Source organism: Homarus americanus, unplaced genomic scaffold, assembly GCF_018991925.1.
Source record: "Homarus americanus isolate GMGI-L3 unplaced genomic scaffold, GMGI_Hamer_2.0 scaffold3389, whole genome shotgun sequence".
In the NCBI taxonomy this organism is placed as follows: Eukaryota; Metazoa; Arthropoda; class Malacostraca; order Decapoda; family Nephropidae; genus Homarus; species Homarus americanus.
Window position 1 is genome coordinate 24,311 of NW_024744179.1, and position 23,982 is coordinate 48,292.

Genomic DNA, 23,982 nt, shown 5'->3' on the forward strand with positions numbered 1-23,982 from the left:
ATTTACATTACTGGCACTCGGGTATTTAGGTAATCAATAATTGGTAATATGTACTTGAAATAATTTTTATTTTGACAAGTATCATATCGGTATACAAGACAACAACAATAATAACACTGGTCAACATAAAAAAAAATTCTCATGGTTGTGGATCAAAACAGTCTGATTCTAGTGTAATTGTATGTGCTGAACTCAATTATGACATTCGTATAGCTGTATCAGGCTCAGTTTTCCAGAACCAGCATATCTATATATTTAGTGTACCATGCTATTCATACAGTAATTTATATGCTCATTGGCTCCACTTATGCAATTATTTTGTCCTGATTTGTGCTTTTTTGTTTGTTTCAGTTTGCTGATTCATGATATTGCATATCTACACCTGCATGATTTGTAATTACTCTGAAATTAACAAAACATGGAACGTCGCAAGTGTGTGAACGGTGCTGACAGTTTTTGCTACATATGTGGTGCCTTCACTCCTGGTAGCCTCAAGAAACCAATCACAAAAGCTGTTCGACTGAACTACAAAAGTTACTTCAAATGTCATTTGGGTGACCAAGACAAGAAATGGGCACCTCATGTAGCCTGTAAGTCTTGTGTTAACCACCTGAGCGAGTGGATGTGTGGTAAACGAAGTTCAGGAATGCCGTTTGCTGTACCAATGATATGGCGTGAACCTAAAGACCACAGTAGGTACTGCTACTTCTATCTCACAAATATTAAGGGAATAAAAATCAAGACACGAGGCACGGTACAGTACCCCAATATTGCTTCTGCAATCCGACCAGTACCGCACAGTGCTGAACTTCCAGTCCTAAATCCACCGACTGAACAAGAATTGAGTGATTCCGATTCTACCTCTACCTCAATGGAAAACGACTACCAGGATGACTCTGAAAATACCAGGCCTAAACTATTTACTCAAGAAGCGCTTCATGATCTCATCAGGGACCTAAACTTGTCAAAAGAAAAGGCTGAAGTTTTGGGATCCAGACTAAAGCAGCGTAACCTGCTAGAAGATGGAGTGCATATCACTACAGCGCGTTACCGACATAGACAGCTGTCTGCATTTTTCAAGATGGCAAACAACCTTTGTTATTGCGAGGACGCAGTATCTCTCATGCAACAACTCTGCAAGTCTGAAACATACAAGACAGAGGATTGGAGGCTGTTTATAGACTCAGGAAAAGACTCTCTGAAAGCTGTTCTTTTACACAATGGCAATCGGCTTCCATCTGTCCCAATAGCACACGCAACAAAAATGACTGAGAGCTATGAAACAATGAAAATTCTTTTGGCCGCTATAGAGTATGAGAAACACCAGTGGAAGATATGTGGCGATCTCAAAGTCATCAGTTTACTACTGGGCCTTCAGAGTGGCTACACAAAGCACATGTGCTTTTTGTGCTTGTGGAACAGCAGAGCTGATGCAGAGCACTATGTGAGAAAGGATTGGCCGACAAGACCAAGAGATGCGCCGGGAAGGTTTAACTGTGCTCACAATCCGCTTGTAGATCCAGAAAAGATATTTTTACCTCCACTGCATCTAAAGCTCGGTTTGGCTAAAAATGTCATCAAAGCTATGGATCAATTCGGTGCTGGGACTCTATACTTATCTCAGAAACTAGGTGGTGTGGTTTCCGAAGCCAAGTTGAAAGCAGGTGTCTTGAATGGACCACAGATTCGTATACTAGTTAATGATAGCGAATTCACCAAAACATTGAACCCACTGGAGAAAAAAAGCATGGGAATCATTTGTCAATGTGTCAAAGAATTTTCTTGGAAACTATCGTGCTGACAACTACAAAGAAATCGTAACAACCATGCTTCAGAATTATCATGCATTGGGAGCAAGGATGTCCTTGAAATTGCATTTTTTCCACTCTCATATTGAATTTTTCCCAGGTAACCTTGGAGACGTTAGTGATGAACACGGCGAAAGATTTCATCAAGATATCGCCATAATGGAGAGCAGATATCAGGGACAATTCAGTCCTAACATGATGGGCGACTATTGCTGGACACTGCAACGAGAAGAGAGCAAGCTGTACAAGAGAAAGAGTAAAGTTCAGAAGCACTTTTAGAACTTCATATTTTGTCATTATAAAGGATTTGAACTTATGTTTTTTGGTACAATTTTTTATGAGCTTATCTGTGATAGGTTTAAAATTGTATCTTGCATGACGCGATAATGTTACTATATTTACTATTTTTTTTATTCTTTAAGAAAGTAGGTCTGATGGTAGAATGAAACATCCAATTAATATTCATTAATATGAAATTAGTCATGAAAGCACAGTCACATGAGATAATCTCATTTTTTGCACGACACGTGATGGAATATTAAATATTTGTACCTATTGATTTTTTTATAAAACCTGGTCTGATAGAACAAAACAAATATCAGATTCGAATTCAGCAATATGAAATTAGTTGTGTGAGCATGATCTCATATGTGAACCGTTTTGGCTGTTGACCAATGTAATCAATGACCAATCTCACTTGAGTCACACGACTTGTGAGTAGCAACATGGAATCTCCTGGGCTTGGGGAGATATTCTTCCACAACCTTTATAGGGTCATAATACTGAGCTCGAGACCATGCACATTTGGCGTGATGTGATGTAAACAGTTCACAATTGTATTTGATGTTTTATTTTAATTTTCAGTTTTCACACGACCCACATAAAAAAAAAACGCTTGAGGAAGTCTTAATTGAATCCCAGGTAACCAACTTAATTAAGGTTTTGAAAGTTTCGTGAGACTCTTCTTGAGAAATTCAGTTATATGCGGGGCTCCTTCACCCACCTTTGGCTTTTCATAGTCTCCACCGAAGTAAGCATGAACTTTGGCTGGCACAAGATGTTTAGTACCATCCGTCTTCAGACACATTACTTCAAACACCTTCATAACGTGTGCCATTGTATCCTCTTCCTTCCATTGGATTTTCTTCTCCCGTTTCACTTGTAGCAGCTTCAGGAAGGAATTCTTGAAGCAAAATCCTGCAGGAATAGGGATACTCCAGTAGCGGGAGTCCCACCAAGAAAATTGGTTCTTGACGTCTCTGGGCATCCAGGGTTCAGCCTTCATGTAGGAGAGGAGAGTCTTGCCGGTGAGAAACACTTGGCGTTCCTGAGGAGCCAACTTCTTCACCACCTCCACCTCAGTTGCGGCGAAGCTGCAGCGCCATTTTTCATCTTCGGTGTTACTGAGGTGGATCATTTGTGAGTCGTCGGGTGTGAGGGGTGGTCTCCTTATCTCCTTAGGCCAAGGTACAGATAGTACTAGAACTAAGTCAATGTCAACCAACAGCAAGGGATACTCACTTCCCTGCCAAGCCAGTGACAGGGCCAGGCCCACCTGCGTCCTGGTCACACCAGGTGGCACAAGGCTCAGTCTTTCGTCCTGCAGTACGTAGCTCTTAAGGCTTTCTCTTACTCGGTCATACAGGTTACTCATCAACCTATTACCCTGAAGACTCGGGTTTTCTATTTCAATGTCAATTTTTAACTTGTGGCCGCTTAACAAGACATCCTTCTATGGTTGTTTAATAATTCTAACAGTGACGTCAGAGAAGCTCTTGAGTGTAAAATTAAAATCAAATTCATCAGGACAATAGAGCCTTGTGGAGTCTGCAGTGCTCCCAAGCAGCGTGAGTGTGCCAGTGTACGTACTGTCAATATCTGCAACTTTGTCTGTAATTCCCTTCATCTCCTTTGTTATGACTTCCTTCACTTCTTGGGCCTCACTTTTAGTGTAATCAACAGTCACCTTCGGTGCAGTTTTCACCAAGTTTTTAATATCAGTACGTTTGAGAAGGTTTATGGTGGCATCTATCGGGTTGTTCTCTACGTGTGCTTGGTTTGATTCACATTTGTTATACATCTTCAGGTACTTTGAGAAGTTGTTTTTGACATCTGTTGGAGTAGTTCCAGCTCTACAGGAAGGCTCTTGATGATCTAGAAACTATCTAAACAGCTCAAAGGCCTTTTGGTGACCAAACATGGCAGCCAAATGTGGAGCTGTTTGCTTGTATAGATCATCGAGTAGCGGGTCAGCACCAAGACTCAGAAGGAGGAGGACGCTACCAGATTTGCCATGTGAGGCAGCTTGGTGAATGGCAGTCGTGCCATTAGTAGGATCCACTTGTGTATCAACTTCCACACCTCCCACCTTCACCAGGAGGTAGATCAGCTGCAGCATCCCACCTTGAGACGCTGTGAGTAGGACCTTGGCTTTGTTGAACGGCTCTTCACCTATGGTTGTGGCTGTGTTCCCAGTTATCGTGCCCCAGTATGTGTTGAAGAGGTTCTTCTGAACACGGAGAAGTTCCTGCACCTGCTGTTTCTCTACTTTGTCTTTGATCTTAAGGTGTAGGTCTTCAAGTTGTATCCTTTCCTTGTCGTAAATATTCTGCCAAAAATATATTATTTATATATATATATATATATATATATATATATATATATATATATATATATATATATATATATATATATATATGCAAGTAAATCACTGTAGGTGATCATAGGATAACCATAGGAAAGAAGAAAACACGAAGTTCCCAAGTTCCCTGAAGATGTGAATTACAGAAACGTGTTTTCTTCTATCCTTGTTTATATATATATATATATATATATATATATATATATATATATATATATATATATATATATATATATATATATATATATATATATATATATATATAAAACAAAGAAATATGTCTGTGTGTGCTTGTTTGTGTGTTTGTGTGTATGTGTGTCCGCACGAGATTCTCAGAAACTACTTTACCGATCTATAGTGATGACGGATGGTGTTATATGTAGTGATGATGATGGATGGTGTTATATATAGTGATGATGGATGATGTTATATGTAGTGATAATGGATGTTGTTATATGTAGTGATGATGGGTGGTGTTATATGTAGTGATGATGGATGGTGTTATATGTAGTGATGATGGATGGTGTTATATGTAGTCAAGATGGATGATGTTATATGTAGTGATGATAGGTGGTGTTATATGTAGTGATGATGGATGGTGTTATATGTAGTGATGATGGATGGTGTTATATGAAGTGATGATGGATAATGTTATATGAAGTGATGATGGATGGTGTTATATGTAGAGATGATGGGTGGTGTTATATGTAGTGATGATGGATGATGTTATATGTAGTGATGATTAGACAATAAAATAATAACAGTTTAATGCTAAAAAAATATACTTTGCTGTACCGTTGTAGTGTAAAACATGGTGGAACTTACATACACCGTTAATGAACTATTGATGGAAGAAGAAGTTTTGGGGACTGAACAGTGAGACAATGTGGAGCCTTCCGGAGGGTGGCGTCCTACCGTGGCCTAGCGGATGAGCCGCCCAGAGCGAACAGCGGACAGTCGGTTACAGGAAACAGATCAGGAAAGGGAATCCCGTCTTAATGCTCAGAGAGAGCAAACAGAGGACAGTCGGTCACAGGAAACAGACCAGGAAAAGGAATCCCGTCTTAATGCTGACAGATAGCAAACAGCAGAAGGGCCTTCTCTAGAAAATGATCAAGTGCATAAAATACGTTTGAATGCTAATAGACAGAGAGCTGCGGGATCCAGAATTCTGAGAAATTATAAACAGTGGCATCCACTTGCAAGAGCAGCATTTAACTATGACAATGAGATAGAATATGAAAAGTATGCCTCTGTTGTCATTGGCAACATGGATAAGAAATGTGAACACTGCGGTGCAAAGAAGTATAAAGGAGAATCTGCTGGACTGTGCTGCTCTCATGGGAAAGTACGACTGCCAAATTTGGAAAAACCACCACAACCATTGAAGACTCTCATGCTGGGAACAACACCAGAGTCAAAACACTTCTTGGAAAATATACGGAAGTACAATTCATGCTTCCAGATGACATCCTTTGGAGCTACCAGAGTAGTTCGTGAGCACGGATACATGCCAACATTCAAAGTCCAGGGTCAAGTCTATCACAAAGCAGGATCCCTTTTACCACTGGAAGATGAGCAGGCAAAGTTCCTCCAAATCTACTTCATGGGAGATCATGAAAAACAGACTACTATCAGGTGTGGCAATATTCAAGGTGTCAGACATGACATTGTCCTATCTATCCAAGAAATGCTGCATGAGCGCAACACGTATGTACAGTCATTTAAAAATGCCCTGGAAAACATGCCTTCTGACGAGTACAAAGTCAGGATCAAAGCAGACACGACCCCTAAGGGAGAACATGAAAGAAGATTCAATGCTCCTGTAGTTGATGAAGTAGCCATCCTGATTGTCGGTCAAGAGTTTGAGAAACGAGACATCATACTCAAAATGAGAGACGAGTCGCTCACAAGAAGAACATGATGCCACATGTACTGGAAGCTACAATACTGACAGGAAAAGCTAAAGGAGAGGACGTTTTTATACCAAGGATACCTCTCATCACCACTGACCTACCATTTGAGTTCAAGCGACTTCAGTTCCCGGTTAAAGTGAGCTTTGCCATGACCATCTACAAAAGCCAGGGACAGTCCCTAAAGATGGTTGGCCTAAACCTGGTGTTTCCTTGCTTCTCTCATGGACAGTTCTATGTTGGATGCTCCAGAGTGGGAACTGGCAAAAATCTGTACATACTTGCTGCTAATGGCAAAACCAAAAATGTGGTCTACCTTAATGCACTACAGTGAGACAATGTGGAGCCTCCCGGAGGGTGGCGTCCTACCGTGGCCTAGCGAAAGAGCCGCCCGGAGGGCGGCGATTCCGTATATATATATATATATATATATATATATATATATATATATATATATATATATATATATATATATATATATATATATATATATATATATATATATATATATATATATATATATATATAGGCGATACTGAGTTTTCAAGGTCGACTGAGGGAGGAGCGCTCCCGCACGTAGTGAGAACTTTTGGAACTGGGCCTATACGATATTAAATGTAATTTACCGGATTAATATGGACGCGAATCATGAAATTAAATGACATTATTTAATTTGACATTTTTATGGATCGTTTCTCAGTCTAAATATGTTACGTGTGTCCCAATGAAGCTATTAGTTATGAGGGAAAATAGGTCACCTAGGCTTGGGAAAGCACGAGCCTGCCTGTTTCTCAGTCAGACGACAGCGTTCGAACAGAGAGGACGGTCTGTGCGTCAGACAGGACAAATTGGTCACGTGGTCTAGTCACCTGTGTTGCGACATTGCAGTATAACAAGTAAGTCTCATTCGATCTCAGACAGGGTTTAGATAGGGCAGTGATAAAATGAGTAATAGCTAACAGTGAGTTCATTGCAGGGTTTTCGTCAGAACCCATTTGACTGAGAGTGATGAATGCCATTGATAACTGATGATTAGTGATTGTCGCAGTTGGAACGATCAGTGCAGGCTTTTCACTGGTTAGCTGGGTTAGCAAGGGATCTCTGAAGTGAAACCAGCTGTCTGGGTGCACAACTGACGATCGTCTAGGGTCGCCAGATCTCTTCTACCTCGGCTCACAATATCACATATATTCAAGCAGTGAGTGAAAACCTTTTACTACGAGAAGCTAAAGCTTCTCTCAACTGAACAAGGTCTGATTGGCCCACTCCCTTCCGTTTCATGGATGTACTGAGTGTAAAATGAGGCTAGCTGAGCGAATGTATGGTCACACACTGAGACCAGGAGTCTAGTGGGTACTTAGAGGTACATTTTCCAAGGTGGAGAAAGGCTTGTTTGTGCCTTAACTACGGGTGCCAGTTGGTTGTGCCTTAAAAACTATGGAGTGCAGGTGGATTCTGTGTGTTAGGTTAGGGAGCATGTGTTTATGGGTATTGGTGGACTCGGTAACTTCTTAATCTAGTGATAATATTTTTTTTAGTTACTGATATTGTCTTATTGTGTGTAATTAATATTTCTTAAATAATCTTGATATTATTGTTTTTTAATGTTTTTGTCAGTAATTGATGCCAGAGAATGAGGGAACTGTTTTCAGATGAGGTTCCTCCTTTCCGTTGTAAGTGATACTGCGATTTAGTTCCTTTAATGCAGTTAATATTTCTTTATAATTTCTAGCTTTATACCATTTTCTGTTGGTAACATAATTTTATTGAGTGCCCTTAAGGCCTATTCATTGTGGAGTTAATAATTTCTTATTTTTATACCATTTTTCTCAGTGATTGATATCATTTTGTTGAAAACCCTAAGGCCTGTTTCATGTGTGCAAGCAACATTTCTTAATACTTTGAATTTATTGTTGTCTAATGAGGCATTTTCTGAGTTTCTAATAATTTCAATATCATGTATAACTTTTATTCCCCAGAATAGTGTTTTAAGTTTAGGTTAAGAGGTGCGCATATGTTGGTGTACCATTATTTGATTGTGTCTGTAGTGTTGGAGGGAATATAAGTGTCTAAATTTTACAGTGTGTCTCATTCATCCCAGTCACAGATGCTGTCCTTCCACGGGTCACGGACAATTCATTTTGTTAGTAAATTTAAGTGTTCTTGTGCTGGTTCAGGTTTTTTCTCCAAGGAGCGCTTCCACTGCAATTTCCATCTGATAATATTTAATAAACCCCGAGTCAAGTGAAAAAAAAATTCCATCAATTCCGAACAACCAATCCGCACCATCACTTAGGCAATACAAAGGACACTCTCCTACTAACTCGATAATATACAAACAAAACTACAGTTCAAATACTCAAAAAGTAACCTAAAAACATTAGAGCAGGAATATAACCCAAAATGGTGAAAAAAACAGCGAAAACAAAAATAAAAGTTATCGTACAGGAAGGCCAACATGAACAGCTTCACAGTTAGAACTGTTCTTTTAATACCAAACTAAGATGTTTCTGGTCACATCTGAAGAATGGCAACAAGAGACCTGAAGAGAAAATATACCCCTATCGGCCTCTACAAAGATGACCAGTCGGCAAACCTATATCAAGATGGATGAATGGAACAAGACTGTTTGAAGGAACGGGGATGGATGGAATTGAGAGCAGGTGAAGGCCTTCGTCAAGATTTTTTTGTGTAGAGAACATTCGTCAAGGGTCTCCCAACCGATACACAAACAAAGGGTCTCCCAACCGATACACAAACAAAGATATCTGGGTGAGAAGTGGGAATTTTTTTGCACAACTTCAAAGTAAATCAAAGATTTTATTATCCAATTATGAAATGATAAATTCGCCCAAAATTTCTTTGTGGAATTAATATTGCTGGTATTATCAACTAATAGCTTTTTAAATCCTCAGTGAAATATCTTACTTATCAATTTTTGTATTCACATATTATATACCACAAGCTTTCTCATCTCATCTATAGCAGAGCCTTACTGAGGTAACCAAATACTTACTGATGGTTTGATAATTGACAAAAATACAGACCTGCTCTAGCTGCTGGCGGAGGTGTGAAGACATCATGGTTGTGGGCAGTCGACCTCCAAAGTCAGTTACATACAGGCAACCTCCCAAGTTCTTCAGCATTTGCCTCGCCAGGTTCCAGTGACCAGCCTCCAGCGCAGCGTGCAGGGGACTCACACCGGACTCGGTACACAGGGAGGACTGACCACCAGCCTCGTGGATGAAGCTGCATGTCAAAGTACAATTGGAACGAACAGCCTGGACCATAAGCTCTGTCAGGTGGAAGACTGACCCGCCACTGGGCCAGCTGGCTCGCCAAGAGTTGTCACATCTCATGGTTGATATGAGTTGACCAACACCTTCTTCAACTTCTGGGAAGTGTGTCATGTTGGTACGTTCATACTCCAGAACATGAAGGAAGGCCTGAAGATACATAACACATTGATAGTATACTCTAAAATGTATGTTGATAATTAATCAATGAATCAGAGTACCGTCCTCACGTCTATGGATTGGTGAGCACAGTCCTCCACTTTAAATATTTTCGGGTTATTTTTATCAATCCTCCGAGATTTTCGTCTCTCTGGGGACCCAGTTTTTAATTTCATTCATCCATCCTAGTTCCTGCTCTCCCTGTGCCCTCCTACCCTCAACTTCGCCCAACTTTGTTACTATTCTTTCATCCCTGATCATATGACAAAATCATCTAGTTTTCCTATTATGTAAATTTCAAGTATTTCTTTTAAAGTTTTTGCCAGTCTTAGTAGTTTTTCATTTGCTTTCCTGCCAGTGTAACTTATTCGTAACATTTGCCTATAACGTATTTCAAGGTTCCAACCTCTTTCTGGTATCTGATGAAAGTGACAATAAGCAGTACAGTATATAGCATTTTAACCTCTACAAATTAAAGTTGATGTCTCTTTTCATTGGGGCGTTTAGATTATTAAAAATTGTTTTCTTGAACCATTTAAAGGGTTCCCGAGATCGAGAAAGATATAAAGGTTTGTAAAATCAAGTCGGGAACTAAACGCAATATTAACAGTTTAGCTAAATATAGACGAGTATATAAAATGTAAGCCCCACACTCCGCTGCTGAGTGAAATGTAAGAATATGCAGTTGTCAAGTGATTACACCAACGTAACTTGACTCCCAGTTCGATCACACCCAAATTCTATAATTATAAAGACCTTGGCCACAGCACACTAAAAATATAGCCGCATAACAGTGAATCCTGTGCTTCGTTTCTTTCTATATCACATGTTTAGGTCAAAATGTAGCTAGTGTGGTCGCATCCTTACACCTCATATGGGTCTACAGCACAGCAACGTCTCTGAGCTTGATTTAAATTGCCAAGGTTTTTTTTTTTAGATGCAGCTCATGTCCATGACTACTATCATTCTACACTATCCTCAATCTGCAATACATTCATTACGTATCTCACACTATCATCTACACTACAACATGTACTCTTCGTTAAAGTACACTCTCAACTACACTATTAAACTGCATTTTCATTTATACTACAACATTGTACTCACCCTTGTGATGATGACCTGGATAGGAGGAGTGACATCAGGGAGAGCCAGGCAAGCGTCAGCAGGTTGAGGCCGTTGCAGGTGGTGGGTGAGAGCGCCTGCGCCAGCAGAAGGCCTGACCATTTCGCGCCGGTTACTGGCAATGGCCAGAAGGGCTGTGTGGATGAGCCACTCGGAGACTCAAGGGCGCTCCTGAACACAACAGATGACACCCCTGCTTGAAGTCGTCCCTTGGGTGATGAGAGATAACAACTGGTCGTACAGCCCATTTGGTGACCCTTGAACCTGTGTAAGACAAATTCTGTACTGGTGTTGCTGTTCAGGTAATGGGAAACTAGAAACTTTGAAAGTAAAGTTTCAAATACTGTTATTATCATAAGTATAATGGAGTCACGAGAACTTGTAAAGATACAAAAGTTATACTGGCGCTATTGGCTGTTTCCAGCCAATGATGAACCCTTCAACGATAAGGTACAATATTCATCGGTACTGTTGGACAGATAATAGTGACCCTTAAAACTGAGGAAGGCACAAACATTACAATAACAATATTGCATGCCATACAACACTACGGAAGGGCCCAAACGTATTTTGTGACCCACACTTCAGCAGTGGTATTTTCATATGCATATAGCAGCTCTATGATGTAACAAATGGTACTCAGTAATGGCTAGTGCTACTTGGAACAGGGCTGTGCTCCTTCTGAGGCCCAGTTAGAGAGGGCCAAGGAAGATATCTTAAAATTAAAGGAAGAGATAGCGAGGATGAAGGAAGAAACCAGGCAAGGAAAGCCAGTGTCTGACGAAAACTCAGAAATGGAAGGTTGTGAGGAGAGGGACGACTAAACTGGTGGAAAAAACACACCAAGGATACAACAACAACGACAACAACAGCTATGTACCAACACTTTCAGCCCTTTGATAGATGAATTGGACGTTAGTATAGTCAGGGACAAGGCTGACAAGGAAGGTACGAAAATTGATTGGGCGACTCCCAGGTATGGTACCTGGACAGAGCTTTTGTGGTAAAGATAAAAATAGTATGAGGGTGTGTTTGACAGGAGCTGGGGTGGGGATATAGGACAGGATGGACAACATCTTGTCTGGTAATGGGAACAAACCCATTATTTGCCTTAGTGCAAGAGGCAATGATAGGTGTGAGAGTGAGGAGCTTCTGGATAAGTTCAAGACAGCTATAGAAAATATTAGGTCTAAGGAGGAATCAAATCATATGTGGTGTCCTGCCTAGAAGGAGAGTTGGCAATGAATGGTAGTCAAGGACAGTTGGTGTGGCCTGTCTTGACAGATATTTCAGTCAATATCAGTCCCATTCATTGACAGCTGGGACAACGTCTATGGCAGAAAGGACCTTTATGCTAGGGAAGGGTGCATCTGTCTAGAAATGGGGTGGCAACCTTGGCTGGGTTCGAGAGGGCAGTTCAAAAGATGTCAAAGTCTATAAACTGCTAGGAGAACATATGAGCACGGGGGTGGAGGAGACTGCAATGGGAGGGGAAAAACAAAGTGAAAGGTTACAGCGAAATAGTGCTCGGAATTATGACAAAACTAAATTAGGCACGGAGTTAAAACCTATACGCGACAAAGAGAGGACTCAGAACATGACTAACTTGAATGTCTACTATGCAAACAGTAGACTTATGAGAAACAAAATGGATGATATTAGGGCTTTGGTATGTATACGAAAAATTCGATATAACAGAATTCACCGAAACATGGATAAACCTAGACTCACGTAAGTTACCTGTCGAATACCAAATTGCAGGTTACAAATTATTCCATACAAATAGGCAGATTAGGAAAGGCGGCGGAGTAGCAATCTATGTCAGGGATAATCTGAAAGTGTGAAATAAATAAGGAAATCAAAACTGAGCAGAATACAGAAACAATTTGGAAAGAATTAATCGATAGTCGGAAAAATTCATCACAGGAGTAGTATATAGACCGCCTAATCTTGATTGAGTTAATGAGAAAACGAGCCTCACCTGGTGCCTGATCAAGCAAATGCTTGAACAGACTCTTGCAAGCGATACAAAGCCGGAGCAGGGTATGATTTTTCTCAGTGCACCTGGCAGGACAGGAAAACATTCCTGATCAACCTTCTGTTGGCCAAAGTACGTCATCAGAAAATTGCTCTTGCTGGCATCCTCAGGCATTGCTGCAACAATACTAGAAGGAGGACGTACTATACACTCAACTTTTAAACTGCCGCTCAACCTCGCTCACAATGAGAATCCAGTGTGCAACATCAAAAATGCAGCCTCATAGTTTGGGATGAATGCACTTTGTCTCACAAGCTAGCGCTTGAAGCATTGGACAGGACCTTGCAAAACATACGAGAAAATGACCATCTCATGGGTGGCATTACAATAGTCATTGCTGGAGACTAAAGGCACTGGATGAACGATCGGAATAGGTGTAGGGCAAAAGGCATGGTTCCCTAGTTGTATCCCATACAAGAAAGTACTCACCAGAATTGTTAAAGGATAAACTCTCGGCCCTGAAGATCAAAAATAGTTATGGACACAAAATCTACCAACAAATTATTCTACTCACTGGCTAGGCAAAAGTATTTACAATATTTGTTAACAGGATAAGAAGGAAAATTTTAAGTCTCCTGTACAAATCCGCCTAAAAAGGAGATAAGGGTCTAGGAGCTTGACAAGGAATATTCCTCTATTTTCACATTCAATCAAATACACTGCCATTAAAGAGTTTGTTACTCACCAAGACTTGATGAAGATGATGAGATAGAGAGACCTTGAGGAGAGCAGACACAGTATCATGAGAGTTGCAAAGACTTCTGTTCAACAACACAAAGTTAAATAGAGCTCAAGAAAGGCAAACCTCTGCAGATTGCTACAGAGAAACTGGCAATGTGGAGCCCTACGGATAATTGCAGAGAACCCCAAAGCAACAGAATGCTTTCTATATATGTGAGAGAAACTGGGGAATGACATAAGACATGCAATGACAATAGAAACTTAATACAAGATTGAATGATGATTGTTCAAGAACCTTAGCGATAGAGCTCCTTCGCAAAACTAAGTGCAGGAGATATTGTGGCCCAAGAAATGAAGTATCACCCTCGCTTGCCTGGCAGACCTGTACAACCGAGAAGAACACACCAGAAATGCTCGCAGGCAAGAAGAAGCGCAAAGAGATTCATCGAACAGATTTGCATACCCAACAACTTTCTCTGAACTGGTCACTTACATCCTCAGATAGAGATTTCTAGTGAAGGTAATGAAGCACCCATTTTCAGATTGCTGAAGCCAGGTCACACTCTACAGACAGGAACTTGACAGCTGGGTATTGAATCGCCCGATGTTGTTCACATGCTAAACAACTGAAAACCAACTGTTTTTTCACATCCCCAACTGCAAGCTCATCACCCAAGGAAGATATCCTACTGGCCTTTGGGGAAGGGATGTTGGCTCGAATTCTGACACAAGCAGAAAAGTAAATATGGTGACGCGATCCATCTGTGAACTGCTTGGATGATGTGACCCAGGACATGCTTCGGCACAAGTCACACTTCAGCAATGCATTTCATGAAGGATGCGTGTGAACAGGCTGTTCCTCCATCACCAGCTTCGGTTGTATGTGATCGAACATGGTGCAGATATCAAATCCCAACTCCAGCATTGCGCATCGAAGTCTGACCTTGCTATGTCACAGCTCTTACCATTTATAACTGCTTTGCCAACTACAAGGTAGGAACACAAATCTACAGACACTCCAAGGACCATGAGACACCTTTCGCTATCTACGTCGGGATGCAGCAATGCATGGTAGCAAGTCCCTCATCATCAAAGCCAATGACACTGACGCGGTCGTCATTGCAGTATCTGCACTGTCATCACTACAGGAGCTTGGTCTTGATAACATACGGATTGCCTTTGGCCAAGGAGCCAGTCATCGATGGTCTTCAGTTCATGAATTAGTTTCTGCGATAGGGCTTAAGAAAACTAGTGGGATCCTATAGTTTCATGCTTTCATTGGATGTGACGTTGTGTCTGGCTTCCGTGGGAAAGGAAAGAAATCTGCATGGCAGACATGGAATGTCTGTGATGAAATTTCAGAAACATTTACCAAACTCAGCCAATGTCCAACAACAGTTGCTGATGTTGATCTGCAGAAGCTGGAAAGATTTGTTGTCTTCATGCTCGACAGATCTAGTGCAGCCACTGGTGTAGATGAGGCAAGACTAAATCTCTTTTTCCGCAAGCAGAGACCATATGACTCCATTCCACCAACCCAGGCAGCCCTCAAGGAACAAGCAAAGTGGGCTGCCTACCAGGCTGGTATCATCTGGGGTAAGGCAACAATCTCCAATCTAGAAACCAGCAGTCCTGTCAACTGGGGATGGACGCAGAAGGGTGAGGCATGGCAGATACGTTGAACGACTCTTCCCCAGATTGCGACATGCTGTCAGAAGCTGACCAAATAATCTTGTAAGAAAGACTGCAACCAGAGATGCAAATGCTTTTGCTCTGGACTTTCCTGCACAGCAATTCGCAGCTGCATATGTGAACAGCCGTAAATGCACAAAAATGTACTGTCAGGAGAAGTCACAGGAACCAGTGCTAATAGTGAGTACCTTTTTTTACTAAGTTCTTTTTTGTTATATTTTTTACTAAAAGTGTTATTTTATGTGAATAAAAATGTTACAATGGACTTAGAATTATAAAAAAAAATCATCTGAGCATTCTTGAAAACATACATATCGACACCAAGAACACTCAGATTGACCAACTACATCAATTTCTATAAGAAAAATATAATTTTGAAGGTCATTATGGCGGCCATCTTAAAAATGGCAGCCATCCAGAATTTTTAAATGGCCAATCAGGCAGACTTGACTAGTAACCATTAGAGAATTACCATGCCAAATTTGGTGCTTGTATCACCATTTGCATGATTCTTTCGAAAAATTGCATTTAGCTGCCCCACTACCGTGGCAGAAGCAGATGTGCCTGGCTGGTGTGAGGTTGTAGCTCACTTGGTCTGGACTCAGGATATTATTGTTGAGATAAGTGGTGTATACTTTTTGTACTGATCAAGTGCATGTACCTAGTATATACGTTCTTTTATGTCTTATGCTCATTTATGGAGTGTATGATTTCTCCTCACTATGAAACCCATTTAGTTGGATTTAATGAGGCTTACTATTCAGAACCTGGGGAGGAAATACGAATTGTTATGAGGTTTACCCTGCTTATAGATGTGACCACTAGTGGCAGGGGTGTTTCTCAATGCTATCACGATCAAGCCCCGCCTCTTATTTTGACTAGTGGCAGAATCTTGATAAAAGAGGAGTGGTGGCATAACAATCACCTTAGCTTTCGTCTTTATTCAAGACATATATATATATATATATATATATATATATATATATATATATATATATATATATATATATATATATATATATATATGTGTGTGTGTGTGAGAGTGTGTGTGGCAAAGGAAAAAAAGCTTAGAAACAACATAAATATAGTGTTAGGACGAACACGAATCCAATCTTTGTTTGTTCATTTGAGGGATAACAAGCATTGCATTGACTGAGATAATGCCTCCTCAATATTACCCTGTAATTCAATTGACAGTAGGAACATTATAGAATCCAGTCTCATTTAAACGCCGAATCCGTCAACATGAATTTGAGTAATGGTATGTACAAACTGGATAATTTCGTAATTAAGAAGATTTATAACCAGGTAGAAGGTTGGGTCATCTTACCCTCTGACCTGACTACCGCTGCTGCAGTGTTTTGAAGATTAGTAGGGTCACTACCTAGTGACCTGACCATTATAGACTTGATCTCACCTCCTCAACTGTATATATATATATATATATATATATATATATATATATATATATATATATATATATATATATATATATATATATATCTGATAACCCAAGGAAAAGAAAACACAAGTTCAAGCGCTTTCGTGTAATTCACATCTTCAGGGTGAGTACAGACAAAAGGAAATACAAACCAAGTGTATATATATACAGAGGGAGGTGAGACCAGGTCCAATGGTCAGGTATTAGGTAATGACCCTACTAATCTTTAAATAGCACAACGGTTGGTGGTCAGGTCAGATGGTAGGTGACCCAACCTTCTCACCTGGTTACAAATCTTCTTAATTACAATTGTCAGTTTGGCGCATACTTGTCTCAGAACAAAATTGATTCCTGTTTAATTCTAGTTACAAGATCTTTACCTGTCTGGCCTAAGTAAAACATATTACATTCCTTGCAAGGAACTTTATAAATGCAACCAATTGTGTTGTTGGGGGAGTTCTTGATTAACATTTGTTTAACAGTGCATGAGTTTTTAAATGCCACATTGACGTTCCAGGTTTTTAGTTGTGAAGGAATGTGTGAGAAATTTTTGTGAAATGGTAATATTAAGATATTCTTATGGTCATGGGTGGGCTTGGGATCAGTATATATACACCTTGGTTTGTATTTCTCTTTAGTCTGTACTCACCCCTGAAGATGTGAATTACACGAAAGCGCTTGGGAACTTCGTGTTTTCTTCTTTCCTTGTGGTTATCAGCATATACCTAGATCACGCGCACCTACAGTGATTTACTTGCATATATATATATATATATATATATATATATATATATATATATATATATATATATATATATATATATATATATATATATATATATATATATATATATATTTGTCGCTAACCTGTGATTGTTGTTGCTGCTGAAATTCCGCAGTACATCGCGATGGCCTGCTCGTCGTGCGAGGTCAGCAGGAGTCTCGCCAGCCCAGGTCACCACATTGGGGTATAATCGATGAAATGACATGAGGTGCTCTACCACGACAGCGTTTCCGAGCTCTGCTAGCCAGTGGAGGAATGTCCGGCCAGAAGCGTCCTGCAGGTGGGTACTTGTCAAGACTGACCTCCTTCCCATAAAAAAAATTACCGAGTCTTTGTCTTTGATCGCCTTCAGTACTCCCTCATAAGTTTGCTCACAGTTTATCCAATATATTTTCTGCAATAAAGAGCAATATTAGTAACCGCACACAATATAAAAAGTACATATTTACATCAGGTGATCGTAACCAAGTAAACCATAACCTTATAACTATCACAGACGTGGTTATCACTCAGTGAATCAGATGTGTTGTACTGTTGATCGTAATATTTTCAAGTGTTCTCTGGGTCAACAATAGAAATTAAGAGAATTAGGCGTATAAAAAAAAAAAAAAATATATATATATATATATATATATATATATATATATATATATATATATATATATATATATATATATATATATAATATATATATATATATATATATAGGCAAAGCGAAACAACGAAACGTAGCTTTATTATTTTTACTAAGAATTATTCTATGGTCGCAAGAGTTTGGCTGGTTCTAGTCATATTTTATAAGGTTTTCGTACTGCAGTTTGGATTTTATGTTATTTATTTCGGTAACTATAAGTTAAAGAAGTAATGTTAGATATTGAAGAAAATGTTTAGACACTGAGAAACATCTTGGGGACAATTATTTTCAATTGAACAACAACATTTAAACGTTGGCAGCAGTTGCACTTACATACAATTTAGTGGATATAGTTTATTAATTGAGGTGGGTTATTAGTGGAGGTACTTTCTTAGAGGAGGTGGTTTATTAGTTGAGGTGGTTTCTTAGTTGAGATAGTTTAATAGTGGAGGTAGTTTATTAAATGAAGGTAGTTATAAGTGGAGGTGGCATATTTGTGGAGGTAGCTTATTAGTGGAGGTGGTTCCTTAGTGGAGATAGTTTAATAGTGGAGGTAGCTTATTAAGTGGAGGTAGTTATTAGTGGAGGTGGTTTATTAGTGGAGGTGGCTTTATTAGTAAAGATAGTTTAATAGTTGAGGTAGTTTATTAGTGAGGGTAGTTATTAATTGAGGTAGCATATTAGTGGAGGTGGTTCCTTAGTGGAGATAGTTTAATAGTGGAGGTAGTTTATTAAGTGGAGGTAGTTATTAGTGGAGGTGGTTTATTAGTGGAGGTGGCTTTATTAGTAAAGATAGTTTAATAGTTGAGGTAGTTTATTAGTGAAGGTAGTTATTAATTGAGGTAGTTTATTAGTGGAGGTAGTTTATTAGTGGAGGTGGTTTATTAGTGAAGGTAGTTATTAATGGAGGTAGTTTATTAGTGGAGGTAGTTATTAGTGGAGGTAGTTTATTAGTGGAGGTGGTTTATTAGTGAAGGTGTTATAGTTTATTGGTGGGTAGTTTATTAGTGGAGGTAGTTATTGGTGGAGGTAGATTACTAAGTGGAGGTAGTTATTAGTGGAGGTAGTTTATTAGTAAAGGTGGTTTATTAGTGAAGGTAGTTATTAATGGAGGTAGTTTATTAGTGGAGGTAGTTTATTAGTGGAGGTAGTTTATTAGTGGAGGGAGTTTACTAAGTGGAGGTAGTTATTAGTGGAGGTAGTTTATTAGTGGAGGTGGTTTTCTAGTGAAGGTAGTTATTAATGGAGGTAGTTTATTAGTGGAGGTAGCTTATTAGTGGAGGTAGTTTATTAGTGGAGGTAGTTTACTAAGTGGTGGTAGTTATTAGTGGAGGTAGTTTATTAGTGCAGGTGGTTTATTAATGGAGATAGTTTAATAGTGGAGGTAGATTATTAGTGGAGGTAGATTATTAGTTGACGTGGTTCCTTGGTGGAGGTAGTTTATCAGTGAAGGAAGTTTTTCAGAGGAGGTAATTAATTAGTGGAGGTAGTATATTGAAGGAGGTGGTTTATTAGTGGAGGTTACTTTATTAGTGGAGGTGGTTTATTAGTGGAGGTAGTTTGTTGAAGAAGGTGGTTTATTAGTGGAGGTAGTTTATTAGTGGAAGCAGTTTATAAGTGGAGGTGGTTTATAATGGAGCTAGTTAATTAATGTAGGTAGTATATTAGTGAAGATAGTTTATTATTGGATGTAGTTTATTAGTGGAAGTGGTTTATTAGTGGTGGTAGTTTATTAGTGGAAGTGGATTATTAGTGGGGGTAGTTTATTAGTGGAAGTGGTTTATTAGTGGGAGTAGTTTATTAGTGGAAGTGGTTTATTAGTGGTGGTAGTTTATTAGTGGAAGTGGATTATTTGTGGGGGTAGTTTATTAGTGGAAGTGGTTTATTAGTGGTGGTAGTTTATTAGTGGAGGTGGTTTATTAGTGGGGGTAGTTTATTAGTGGAAGTGCTTTATTAGTGGGGTAGTTTATTAGTGGTGGTAGTTTATTAGTGGAAGTGCTTTATTAGTGGGGGTAGTTTAATAGTGGTGGTAGTTGATTAGTGGAAGAGGTTTATTAGTGGGGGTAGTTTATTAGTGGAAGTGGTTTATTAGTGGGGGTAGTTTATTAGTGGAAGTGGTTTATTAGTGGTGGTAGTTTATTTGTGGTGGTAGTTTATTAGTGGAAGTGGTTTATTAGTGGTGGTAGTTTATTAGTGGAAGTGGTTTATTAGTGGTGGTAGTTTATTACTGGAAGTGGATTATAAGTGGTGGTAGTTTATTAGTGGTGGTAGTTTATTAGTGGAATTGGTTTATTAGTGGGGGTAGTTTATTAGTGGAAGTGGTTTATTAGTGGGGGTAGTTTATTAGTGGAGGTAGTTTATTAGTGGAAGTGGTTTATTAGTGGGGGTAGTTTATTAGTGGAAGTGGTTTATTAGTGGGGGTAGTTTAATAGTGGAAGTGGTTTATTAGTGGAAGTGAAGTGATTATGAGCGGTTTATTAGGCGGTGGTAGTTTTATTGAAGTGGCTTATTTATTGGTGGCAGTTTGGGAAGATTAGGTGGAAGCTGTTTGATAGTGGTGTTAGTTCATTAGCGGAAGAGTTTATTAGTGAAGTGGCTTATTAGTAAATCATAAGTACGGCGAAGCGTTTTATTATGGTGGCAGTTTATTAGTGGAATTGGTTTATTAGTCAGTAATGCACAGCGGAAGTGGTTTATTAGCGGTAGTTTATGGGCTTATTAGTGGAGGTAGTTTATTAGTGGTTGTTTATTAGTGGGGGTAGTCTTATTAGTGGTAGTTTATTAGTGGGCTGGTTTTATTAGGTGGGTAGCTTATTAGTAGCGGTTTATTAGTGGGGGAGTTATTACGGTGGAAGTGTAAACAGAGTGCTTATTGTAAGTAGCTATTGCGGTTATTTAAAGTGTTATTGTGGGGCTTTATAGGTGAGTATAGGGTTTATTAGCGGTGGTAGTTTATTAGTAGTGGTAGTTTATTAGTGAAGTGGTTTATTGCGGGGGGAGTATGAGTGGGGTGGTTTATTAGCAGGCAGCCTATTAGTGCGGTTTAATAGGGCGGCAGTTTCATCAGTGGTATGATCATTAGTGATAGTTTATTAGTGGAAGCATTAGGCGGTATTATTAGTGGTGGTAGTTTATTAGTGGAAGCTATTTAACAGTGCAGTTTATTGTGCGTGAAGCTATTTCATTAAAGGGCAGTTTATTAGGTGGGCCAGTTTATTGGCGGAAGTGGTTTATTAGTGGCGTTAGCTTATTAGCGGTGGTAGTTTATAGTGATGGCTTGGTCATGGGGGCAGTTTATTGGCGGAAGTGGTTTATTAGGGTGGGGGTGTTTTATTGGTGCGAGGCTTTATTAGTGCAGAATATTAGGAGTATTAGCGGTGCGTCAGTATTAGCACCATTAGCGTGAAGCTTTAATAGCGGTCCATTATTAGTGGCGGCAGCTCATTAGGTAATGGCCTATTAAGCGGTGGCAGCTCATCAGCAATGCAGCTCTATTGAGCGGGCTGCTTTATTGAGGGGGTAGTTTATTAGTGGGCTGGTTTATTAGTCAGGGGTAGTTTATCAGCGAGGGTTTATTAGCGGCAGTTTATACGAAGCGGCCCATTAGCGGTGGCAGTTTATTAGTGGAAGGTTTATTTGTGGGGCAGCTTATTGCGGCGGTAGCGCTATTAGCGGAAGCGGTTTTATTCAGGCAGCCTTATTAGTGGAAGCTGGTTTAATAGTGGGGGAAATATTTGCGTGATGTAGCCATTAGTGGTAGCTTATTAAAGTGTAGTTTTTCTATTTGTGCAGCTTATCGGGTGAGTTTGGCCATTGGGGTAAATGCCTAGTGGGGCTGGCCCATTAAGTAAGTAGCCTATCAGCGGCAGCGGCTCATCAGAGCAGCCATCGCGCAGCCTAATAGTGCAGCTTATCATAGCACTTATCTGTGGCAGCTCATCGGGTGCAGCTCATCAGCGGGGCAGCTCAGCGGAGCTATTTGTCAGCGAAGCAGCTCATCAGCGAAGGTTTCTTAGCGGGGCACCATAGCGTGCCTCAGCGCGGGGCGCTTCATGAGAGCCTATCGGTGGGCCCATAGTGACAGCCGATCAGCGGAAGCGGTTTATTAGCGAGGTAGTTTATTAGTGGAAGCGGTTTTTAGTGGGTAGTTTATTAGTGGCAGTGGTTTATTAGTGGGCAGTTTATTGCTGGGCTTTATTAGTGCGCTAGTTTATTAGTGGTGTTAGTTTATTATGGCGTAGTTAATAGGTGGAATGGTGTTAGAGGGGTAGTTTATTAGCGGGGTAGCTTATTAAGTGAAAAGTCGCCATTAGTGAAGGCGGTTTATTAGTGGGGGTAGTTATTAGTGTGGGCGATTATTAAGGAGGTAGTTTATTAGTGGTGGTGGTTTATTAGTGGAAGTGGTTTATTAGTGGAAGTGGTTTATTAGTGGGGTAGTTTATTAGTGGGGTGGTTTATTAGTGAGGTAGTTTATTAGTGAGTAGTTTATTAGTGGAAGTGGTTTATTAGGTGGTGGTTTATTAGTGGTGTTAGTTTATTATGGTGGTAGTTTATTAGTGGGTGGTTTATTAGTGGGGGTAGTTTATTAGTGGAAGTGGTTTATTAATGGTAGTTTATTAGTGAAGTGGTTTATTAGTGTGTTAGTTTATTAGTGGGGTAGTTTATTAGTGGAAGTGGTTTATTAGTGGTGGTAGTTTATTAGTGGAAGTGGTTTATTAGTGGTGGTATGGTTTATTAGTGGAAGTGGTTTTTAGTGGTGGTAGTTTATTATTGAGTGGTTTTTAGTGAGTGGTTATTAGTGGAAGTGGTTTATTAGTTGGGGTAGTTTATTTGTGGTGGTAGTTTATTGGTGGAAGTGGTTTATTAGTGGGGTAGTTAGTGGGGGTAGTTTATTAGTGGGGGTAGTTTATTGGTGGAGTGGTTTATTAGTGGTGTTAGTTTATTAGTGGGTGTAGTTTATTAGTGGGAGTAGTTTATTAGTGGAAGTGGTTTATTAGTGGTGTTGGTTTGGGTGGAAGTGGTTTTATTAGTGGGTGGTAGTTTATTAGTGGAAGTGGTTTATTAGTGGTGGTGTTTATTAGTGGAAGTGGTTTTTAGTGGCGGTAGTTTATTAGTGGAAGTGGTTTATTAGTGGGGATAGTTTATTTGTGGTGGTAGTTTATTAGTGGAAGTGGTTTTATTAGTGGGGGTAGTTTATTATTAGTGGGGGTAGTTTATTAATTGGGGAGTGGTTTATTGGTGAGTGGTTTATTAGTGGTGTTAGTTTATTAGTGGAAGTGGTTTATTAGTGGTGGTAGTTTGGTTTATTAGTGGAAGTGGTTTATGGTGGTTTATTGGTGTGGTTTTATTATTGAATTTGGTAATTGGTGGTTTATTGGGGCGGTGGTTTATTGGTGGAGGTGGATTATTGGTGGTTTATTGGTGGGCTGGTTTTGATGGTGGTGGTTTATTAGTGGTTGGTTTATTGGTGGTTGGTTTTGTTAGTGAGGGTGGTTTGATTGGTGGGGCTGGTTTGTTAGTAGGGGTGACATGGTGGGCTGGTTGTTAGTGGGAGTGGTTTAGTGATTGGTGTTAGTTTATTAATGATGGTTTATTAATTGGAAGTGTGGTTTGTAATTGGGGAGTGGTTGATGATGATGGTTTGACTGGTGGGGTGGTTTATTGGTGAAAGTGGTTTATTAGTGGTGGTGGTTTATTGGTGGAAGTGGTTTTATTTGGTAGTTTATTGGTGGAAGTGGTTTATTGGTGGAGTTGTTTGTTAGTGGTCTTA

At 39.7% G+C, this 23,982-nt stretch overlaps 1 protein-coding gene across 1 annotated transcript; it reads right to left on the reverse strand.

Moving 5' to 3' along the window:
- Window positions 1-3,969: 3,969 nt before the first annotated feature.
- LOC121877651 (serine/threonine-protein phosphatase 6 regulatory ankyrin repeat subunit C-like) lies at window positions 3,970-11,044 on the reverse strand. The gene is made up of 3 exons (XM_042383459.1): window positions 10,925-11,044; window positions 9,410-9,808; window positions 3,970-4,416 (listed from the first exon to the last, which is right to left on the reverse strand). Exons 1-3 carry the CDS (start codon window positions 11,042-11,044, stop codon window positions 3,970-3,972), a joined length of 966 nt encoding a protein of 321 aa, XP_042239393.1.
- Between the last annotated feature and the right edge of the window lie 12,938 nt (window positions 11,045-23,982).